Source organism: Pinus tabuliformis, chromosome 6 (assembly GCF_031772625.1).
Source record: "Pinus tabuliformis cultivar Carrire ecotype Pingquan chromosome 6, CPIR1, whole genome shotgun sequence".
Lineage (NCBI taxonomy): Eukaryota > Viridiplantae > Streptophyta > Pinopsida > Pinales > Pinaceae > Pinus > Pinus tabuliformis.
Genome location: NC_142292.1, coordinates 1,499,443,494 through 1,499,452,754, shown reverse-complemented (window position 1 = coordinate 1,499,452,754; position 9,261 = coordinate 1,499,443,494). Strand labels below are relative to the sequence as shown.

Genomic DNA, 9,261 nt, shown 5'->3' with positions numbered 1-9,261 from the left:
CAGAGGAACAATGTCTGTATGTCAACGTGATCACTGATGAATGGATAAACATTGTGCAGTCTATAAGAGATATACACCGAAACCAATAGCAAGGTCCCTTGAGAAATGAAGATCAAAACAGAGAGACTTCCTGACAGACTTTCTATGGTGAGAGTCATACCATAAGAAACTACAAACTTTATATGCTAGAACAAATTCGTATGTCAAGATTTCCTTGATTTGTACAGATTGAGAATTTGATTGTCAAGACATGATCAGTCATAGAGAGTAACTGAGCTTATCATGTCAAAATACATATCACTAGAATTGTGATGCCATACATATCTGAGTACTGACATCATTCATAAGCTTATAAGGCGGCCAAATTGGCAATGACTGCCAACTGCAAATGTGTATTTCAGTAAGGAAGTATCATTCAGAAACCTAAACTTTCCAAGCCCAAAATAATAGCTAATGCCTTGACCTTTAACAAGTGGACACAGAGACCCTTATACCCAAAATTTTCTCTCCAGTCGAAACGTGAAGGAACCATCAATCATTTATGCGAAATAATGAAACGATAATCAAACATTCTAACTGTTTATTTCTGTTATAGAAGAATCAATCAGAAACCCTAGAAGTCTAAAATAACGGCCGGGCCATCTTCAGGGCTGCTACCTTTACAGTTAAACCCAAAATGCTTTCATTTCTTTATGCAAATAGAGGTTTGAGAAATAATAAGGAGATCAATCAAACACTCAGTCTATAGACCACCCTTCCTTTGTAATGAACACAAAGGTGCTGAGATCGAAGCTATACATGGCAATGGCACACAGTTAAGCGAGATGGATAAAACACTGAATTTGATACGATATTTGTTCCTATCATAAGGTCTGGTGATTCCCTACAGATAGGAACACCATCTTTTGTTATTTGAACAGAGCAATCAATGCAGTCAGCTCCATCTCTTATTGCAGCCTGATAGGCAATATCCGTACAACCTGGGTAGTCACCGCTAGCTCCATTGTGAGAAATTATTAATGGTTTTCCTGGAACCACCAGTTGAAGCACAGTTAATGTTAGCAGTCCATGTACAGTACTCCAGAATTTCAATATTTCCAGCAGCAACTATATCAGAGAGCTAAACGACACAGTTGAAAAATGACTAAAAGGCAAGCAGGATATGAAGTGAACTGTGCACCTGCTTTGGAGGATGTACTGACATTGCTATGAGCATATCAAGCTGTATTGTCATTAATCCACAGAAATCCAGTTAGGTTATAGTTTTAAGAATCTTGATCAACAAAGAAATATATTCAGAAAGAGATACATACTTATTATTATAAAAACATTCTGGCCTTGACAGACATAAGAAGAATTATAGCCCTACATGGGTAGGGGATTGTACAAATTGATGGAGGTTAAGTAGCAAGAAAGCCATACCTATAGCCTCTGACGCTGTTACAGAGAAATCGGTTAGGATGCCATCAACTGTGAAATTCTTGTTGTCCATGAACTGAAGATATTCCCTTATTGGATCATAGCTATAATTGTAGCTCATGCCATATTCATCATTGGCAAAATTAGCAGCAAATATTTCCAGCCTTGCAGAGTGTGCATCTTGTACAATACTTGTAGGTGCTTGTAAATATAAGTTTGTACCGACAGGCCAAATGTAGTCCTTTGGAACCATGATTCCAGCAGCAAATGTCTTCACAAAACGAGGGAACCATATGTTGCATTCGTTGATGGGTCCACATCTTCTTTGCCCAGAAGCATCAGTATTAGCTTTGTCTTGGTTTTTCTAAATTGTGGTGCAATGGCTTGAAAAAACCCAACCTCGGTGGAAGAAATGTAGTTCAAAGTCATTGATTTTGATAGAGATATCACAGATGATGACATGCTTAAGTTATGTTTTTCATAAAACATGGAGTACTGCCACATATCAAGAAAAATTTAAGTATCAAAGATGATGAAAAGAAACAAAACAGAGCATAAGAGAAATCATTCAAAACTACACCCACAAAAGAATCTTGGTACTTTCTAGAAAAAGAATCACTAAAAGTCCATAACTGCGAAATGGAACATTAGATGTGGGCATTAGAAATATATACCTGTACATTCAACCAAAATGCACCGGGTTGATATTGACTTATGTTTTCCTCATAGCAAACTGTATTGTCATTAATCCACAGAAATCCAGTTAGTTTATAGTTTTAAGAATCTTGATCAACAAAGAAATATATTCAGAAAGAGATACATACTTATTATTATAAAAACATTCTGGCCTTGAAAGACATAAGAAGAATTATAGCCCTACATGGGTAGGGGATTGTACAAATTGATGAAGGTTAAGTAGCAAGAAAGCCATACCTATAGCCTCTGACGCTGTTACAGAGAAATCGGTTAGGATGCCATCAACTGTGAAATTCTTGTTGTCCACGAACTGAAGATATTCCCTTATTGGATCATATCTATAATTGTAGCTCATGCCATATTCATCATTGGCAAAATTAGCAACAAATATTTCCAGCCCTGTAGAGTGTGCATCTTGTACAATACTTGTAGGTGCTTGTAAATATAAGTTTGTACCGACAGGCCAAATGTAGTCCTTTGGAACCATGATTCCAGCAGCAAATGTCTTCACAAATGTTAAATTTTTTACGAGGGAACCATATGTTGCATTCGTTGATGGGTCCACATCTTCTTTGCCCAGAAGCATCAGTATTAGCTTTGTCTTGGTTTTTCTAAATTGTGGTGCAATGGCTTGCAAAAACCCAACCTCGGTGGAAGAAATGTAGTTCAAAGTCATTGATTTTGATAGAGATATCACAGATGATGACATGCTTAAGTTATGTTTTTCATAAAACATGGAGTACTGCCACATATCAAGAAAAATTTAAGTATCAAAGATGATGAAAAGAAACAAAACAGAGCATAAGAGAAATCATTCAAAACTACACCCACAAAAGAATCCTGGTACTTTGTAGAAAAAGAATCACTAAAAGTCCACAACTGCGAAATGGAACATTAGATGTGGGCATTAGAAATATATACTTGTACATTCAACCAAAATGCACCGGGTTGATATTGACTTATGTTTTCTGGTCGAAGCAATGGATATAAATTGTCAAATGCATAAGAGCGGGATTGGATTGACTGAATTGCTGCAAAAAATTGAAGCATGAGATTCTTGTAATTATTTAAATTCATCAAAATCAAGAAATCCCACTACGAAAGTATAGATTCCCCTTTTTAAATCTCCATCAACTATAATATCTATTTGACCTTGGCTATGAAAAGGTCACACTAAGTATTTTCTGTTATTATAAGAGGGCCTCGGAGAGCCGGTTAAAATAAACCTGGACCATGGCATTACTACATGCAAATAGTAGGCTCGAATTTGGCGTTTCGATCATTCCTATGAAATCTTTAACTGAATTGCACAATGCACCGACATTAAGATCAGAGTCTCTCTCAGAAAATTACGCCAGGTAAAAGAAACGAACATAAATACTGGCTTAAAATTTAAAGATTCACACCAGGAAAAACGTGAACACGAATATTTCTTTACTAGTCACTGTAACTGTGATCCAAATCAGAGAGACCCAAACTTCTTTCTGTTCCTTGTCACTGCAACTGTGTCTAGCCCTAAAGCTCTTCGTTGCTCCTTGTGAACATGAATATTTTCGATTCTCAAATGGACATGAAAATTTAAAGATTCTTTCCAGTAAAATTAAAAGAATTTTGCCAGAAAAGACACGAATACGAATATTTTCGATTCTCAATCTGACTTGAGAATTTAAAGATTCTTCAGAGTAAAAAAATCGGTTCTCGTACCGAACTGAAATTTTAAAATTCTTTCCAGTAAAATTTAAAATTAAAGTCAAATGGACTGAGAAAGAAAATCTACAGGTGAATTTGTAAAACAGCTTTAAAGGCAATGCAAGGGCATTTTCAAAGCACCGCAAAGTTACGTCCAAACCAGGAATTTAAATCATGCCGCAGTTCACCTTCTTTTCCATTACGCATACTCCAACTGTGATTCTGGAGGGGGAATCGCCCGCATCCATCCCCATCTTTCGCAATTCCACAGATTCGAAACAGCAACTTGAATCCTCTGTTGTTTCTGCAGCTGGTGCCTTCGCATCTAAAGGCCCTTCCCTGATATTAACAGTATATAACACTATAAAAAGCCAACCCTCGAAAAAATTAAGAGAACCTCAGGGATTTTGTGGACAAAATTGATGAAACCACACCCGAGAAGCCAACCCTCGAAAAAATTAAGAGAACCTCAGGGATTTTGTGCAGAAAATTGATGAAACCACACCCGATTTAGTAAAGGAGGAAGAGGCCTTTTAGAAGGGAAGAAATCACGCGTAAACCTGTTATGAGAAAGGACGCAAGGAGTAGCATTATAACGCTCCAACAATGAAAATATATGAAAAAGGGGAAAACAAAATTTTATAACCAATTTAATATATAATATAAAATTAAGTTTCAATTATTTATAATAACAACTTCGCTTACATGCATTTTGACAGATGTTGTCTTGCTTGCTCTTGAGGCTCAGCTTGTACTCCAGGGAACGGCCTCCCACTTCCTGAACTTCGAAAATGAGAAAGAAGACGTGTGGCCTTGAAGCCTCAGTACCCGCAACGAAGGTGTCGTCTGCTGCACCAGCCACGCCCATGGAGGCTCAGTATGCGCCGAGCAAGTGACATTTGCGTTGTCTTCGTAAGTTCTGTGACGGCTGTAAGCACTTTTAGCAAACACTGTGTCAGTCTGGTCTCTGGTTCAAAAGCCAGCAACTAGCAGAACAGTGACTGAAGTTGATGTTAGTGAGATTTGTGTTATATTCGTAAATTCTGCCTCTGTGTCACGGCTTCTGGTACTGTGCTTCACTCTGTTCGCTGTTCGAACAGCTTGTACCACAAGCTTTGAAGAAAAAAAAGTGAAAAAGAAAACGAGCAATGGCTATGCCCAGTTCAGCGACTGCCGGTGGCGCACAAATGGTTCCGGCAACCCCTTCTTTTGCCGGAAAGTTTGACATTTTGAGGTGACCCGGCTTTGGCAATTCTGGACAGCCTATTTCCCTCTTGGCAAATCATTAGGGTTCGGTTTCAGAACAAGGAGTTGTTCCATGCCTCTGTGTCAGGGCTTCTGGTACCGTGCTACGACTAGCGGTGGTGCATTCTCCACTGCACCCTGCAAATTATTAAGCGATACATATTTTCTCCACGGCAACCTGCAAATCATTAAACAGGAAGAGAGCCATACTATATTATTGAGCTGGGTAATACTTGGCTTAACTGCAAGAATGCTCAGAAATGTAACAATAGCAGCTATAGGTGACTGGTTCGCTGGCTCAGAAATGAAACAATGTAGGAAAGAGTAACTGCTTCCATGACGATTGGATCATGAAAGAATTTTCGAAGGCATGCAGAAACCGGAGGAGACTGCATGTGTATAGATACTTCCAAAGTGGAGGGATCTTGTCTCGGCGTTGGAGACGAGAGCTGCTAGTTGAAGAAGCAACCATCGAAGGAAACACAGTCTGTTTTTGTTGCGTGTGTGCAATTCGGTGAGCCATTTATCTCCCTTTTATCTCCTTTGTTGCCATTTAGCCCCTTTCGGTAGCAAAGTAGGGTCAATTGTTGTCGCAGGAGAATTTCCTATCCTCCTACAGCTAGAAGAAGCTCTCTGGGAACTCCTCCAGAGAGACCCTTTTGCTCTTTGGCACGGTTGTCAATGGGTTAGAAATTTCTGAAATTTGTAATCGAGATAAAGATAATTATTATCATGTATCAGATATTTTTAAAATCTGTAATCAAGAAGATATTTCTAGAATCTGCTATCTAGATAAGGAGAACTTACAGTTTGTCATGGATTCGATACAACAGGTCGCAGGTTTGAAGCCCCGCAACCGACGTTTTCAGCGCCTGCTCCACAAAGCCTGGGTCGGAACATTGTGCCCTAATGATCGCCGCTCCACTTCTAGTGGCTGCATATTCCTTGGACCCAATCTTATCTCTTGGTGCTCTCAGCAAACAGCCGACTCTTTCTCGTTCCAGTGCTGAGGCCGAATATCGAGCTCTTGCCTTCGTCCTCCCTGAACTGCCCTCCTGATTAGTTGCGGAGTAGTTAAACCCTGCTTGTTTGAGAGCCCCCCTCCCGCCTACCTTACTACTGGACTCTGCTGAGCGTAACGAGTCGGTGCAGAGCATAACGAGCCGGTACAGAGGCAGAGCAGGTTCATGACACCTGCCCACATCCACGGACACCTGCAGCGTAACACCAAACCTTACGAAACCTTAGCATACCCCTGCAGATAATACGAATTAATGGAATTAATGTTAACATTAAAACCAGACCGTTGACGGTTAGGGAGAATGCACTGGGCATAAAGGCAATTTAAGCTATGATCAAGCCTCTTCCGCCTCGGGAAGAGGCCAAATAAGATGGCGAAGCGTCAGGTGGAAATGGAACTTAGGTTATCTCGGCACATCGTCGTAGAGGGAATTTGGAAACCTTATGATAAACAACGAATAACACTGCGCAGCTAACAAGAACTAATGCTAACTCCACCCTGTTCGATTACTATAGTCCTTGCCGAATGCCAGATGGCAGCTTGGTGCTCTCAGTAAACATCCGACTCTTTCTCGTTCCAGTGCTGAGGCCGAATATCGAGCTCTTGCCTTCGTCCTCCCTGAACTGCCCTCCTGATTAGTTGTGGAGCAGTTAAACCCTGCTTGTTTGAGAGCCCCCCTCCCGCCTACCTTACTACTGGACTCTGCTGAGCGTAACGAGTCGGTGCAGAGCATAACGAGCCGGTACAGAGGCAGAGCAGGTTCATGACACCTGCCCGCATCCACGGACACCTGCAGCTTAACACCAAACCTTACGAAACCTTAGCATACCCCTGCAGATAATACGAATTAATGGAATTAATGTTAACATTAAAACCAGACCGTTGACGGTTAGGGAGAATGCACTGGGCATAAAGGCAATTTAAGCTATGATCAAGCCTCTTCCGCCTCGGGAAGAGGCCAAATAAGATGGCGAAGCGTCAGGTGGAAATGGAACTTAGGTTATCTCGGCACATCGTCGCAGAGGGAATTTGGAAACCTTATGATAAACGGCGAATAACACCGCGCAGCTAACAAGAACTAATGCTAACTCCACCCTGTTCGATTACTATAGTCCCTGCCGAATGCCAGATGGCAGGGACTAATAATATTGATTATTTAAATTGTTTTGACAATATTTTTCAAATTTAAGTTTCTATGATTTATATTTTGATAATTTTAATTTTTTTTTATTGTTTTTTAAGTTATTTGATTATTTTAATTATTTTGATAATTATAATAATAATTGTTTTTATATTTCTTTTTATAGTAAGAAAAAATAAATTTTTAATTGTAATTTTAATTATAGAATTATACTTGTAATTTTTGAATTTTTAAAATTGTAAATTTATAATTATATTTTTTACAATTTAATGTTTTAATTTAAATATATAGTTTTAATTATATAGTTTTTTTTAAATATATTAATAATTTAGTGGTTTATTAGGATATAATTTATATATTTGAATTTTGAGTTTTTAATAATTTAGATAGATGTTTTTTGGGTTAATCATATAATCAGGAATTGGAACTAACGAATATGGTCCATTCTTAGGACAAAGTTTGAAATGTTAATTACTTATGTAAATAATTTTGAAAGATATATATCTACATTATAGATCACAAAAATTTTAGATATAACATTTATATTTATATATATATAAATATAATTAATTAATTTAAATTACTTTTACAATTAAAATTGTTATTTCAAAAATAATAAAATATTATTACATTTAAATGATTCAAATAAAATAGAATTATTCTTGTTATTAAATTTATTATTTTCAATAATTTATTTCAAAAATAATAAAATGTTAGTCATTTGAATGATTCAAATAAAATATCGTTATTTTTTTTATTAAATTTATTATTGTTAATAATTTTTAAAAAAATAATAAAATATTATTACATTTAAATGATTCAAATAAGATAGAATTATTCTTGTTATTAAATTTATTATTTTCAATAATTTATTTCAAAAATAATAAAATGTTAGTCATTTAAATGATTCAAATAAAATAGCGTTATTCTTTTTATTTCAAATAAAATAGCGTTATTCTTTTTATTAAATTTATTATGGTCAATAATTTTATTCTTGTTATTAAATTTATTATTTTCAATAATTTATTTCAAAAATAATAAAATGTTAGTCATTTAAATGATTCAAATAAAATAGCGTTATTCTTTTTATTTCAAATAAAATAGCGTTATTCTTTTTATTAAATTTATTATGGTCAATAATTTTATTTAAAAGATTTGTTTATTGTTAAAGAAGATTTTTAGTAATATTTATGGAAATGAAAAAAAAATGTTTTTATTGAAGTAATAGAAATTAAATAAAATTCTATTAAAATATTTATTTGAAATACATAAATATTAATAATTTTTTAAAATGTGACATTGAATTTAATATTAAGATGTATTTTTCTTTAATATAATGAAAATTACGATTTTTTCCAAGGGAAAAAAAACATTAAAATATATATTTTTTATTTAATTATTTTAAGTTAACATTTAAATAGACATTTTTATAATCATGAGATATCCCTTGAGCTCCATATTTATGGTTGTGCCATCCTAGAATATGTTTGTAGTAATGTTTGGTTTTGTGTTTGTTGAATATTTTACAATTTTAAATGTATTTAAAAATTATTGTACGCTGGTTGACACATGGTTGTTTTGTAAGATTGTAGGAAAAGTGTTATAATTTTGTAGGGAAAGTGATACAAGTTTGTAGTGTTGTAATTTAAAATGTGCTTTTGCTTGTTGCTGTAGTGCTATGTTACACATTTCATTTTAATTAGTATGGTTAAATTATTTTTTTCTTTGATTTGTATAATTGTTTTAGACAAACCTAGTCATCAACGAAGAAAAACCACTTGAGCAACGAAATATTAATTTGCACATAAGATGCGTCTATGAAATGGAGCACATACTAATGTTATTCAAATTATGAAAAACAATTATAATGTCATTTTTTTATTTGGGATTATATTGCAATGTGATTTTTATTATTTTGTTTTATTGCAATATAGTTTCTATTACATTGGAGTTTTATATTTATGTATCAAGAAATTTTTATGTTGTTCACAACTTTGCTAAAGCATGTTGGATCATAGATGTTGGGTGTGGAGTCTGATTATCTTCTTTA

General features: G+C 35.3%; 1 protein-coding gene across 8 annotated transcripts; it reads right to left on the bottom strand.

Annotated features, from left to right (window-relative positions):
• Positions 1–658: 658 nt before the first annotated feature.
• Positions 659–6,287, bottom strand: LOC149264348 (glycerophosphodiester phosphodiesterase GDPDL5-like). 8 transcript variants are annotated; one of them, XM_089427959.1, is made up of 10 exons: positions 5,857–6,287; positions 4,510–5,745; positions 4,310–4,364; positions 3,993–4,143; positions 3,037–3,146; positions 2,353–2,857; positions 2,094–2,152; positions 1,423–1,914; positions 1,181–1,222; positions 659–1,028 (listed from the first exon to the last, which is right to left on the bottom strand). In XM_089427959.1, coding segments are annotated over exons 2-8 (1,104 nt in total). In that variant the 5' UTR covers positions 4,512–5,745; positions 5,857–6,287; the 3' UTR covers positions 659–1,028; positions 1,181–1,222; positions 1,423–1,692. The 8 variants fall into 8 exon arrangements, with proteins under 8 accessions (XP_089284085.1, XP_089284091.1, XP_089284114.1 ...); XM_089427965.1 differs by having other exon boundaries at positions 4,510–5,227; XM_089427988.1 differs by having other exon boundaries at positions 3,993–4,364.
• Positions 6,288–9,261: the final 2,974 nt, after the last annotated feature.

Excerpts from the sequence above, each read along its gene's own strand:
- LOC149264348 (XM_089427959.1), bottom strand. Across the intron at positions 4,144-4,309 it reads TTCCTCCTTTACTAAATCGG|GGAAGGGCCTTTAGATGCGA; the intron begins GTGTGGTTTCAT and ends TGTTAATATCAG. Across the intron at positions 2,858-3,036 it reads CATTTTGGTTGAATGTACAA|TACTCCATGTTTTATGAAAA; the intron begins GTATATATTTCT and ends GATATGTGGCAG.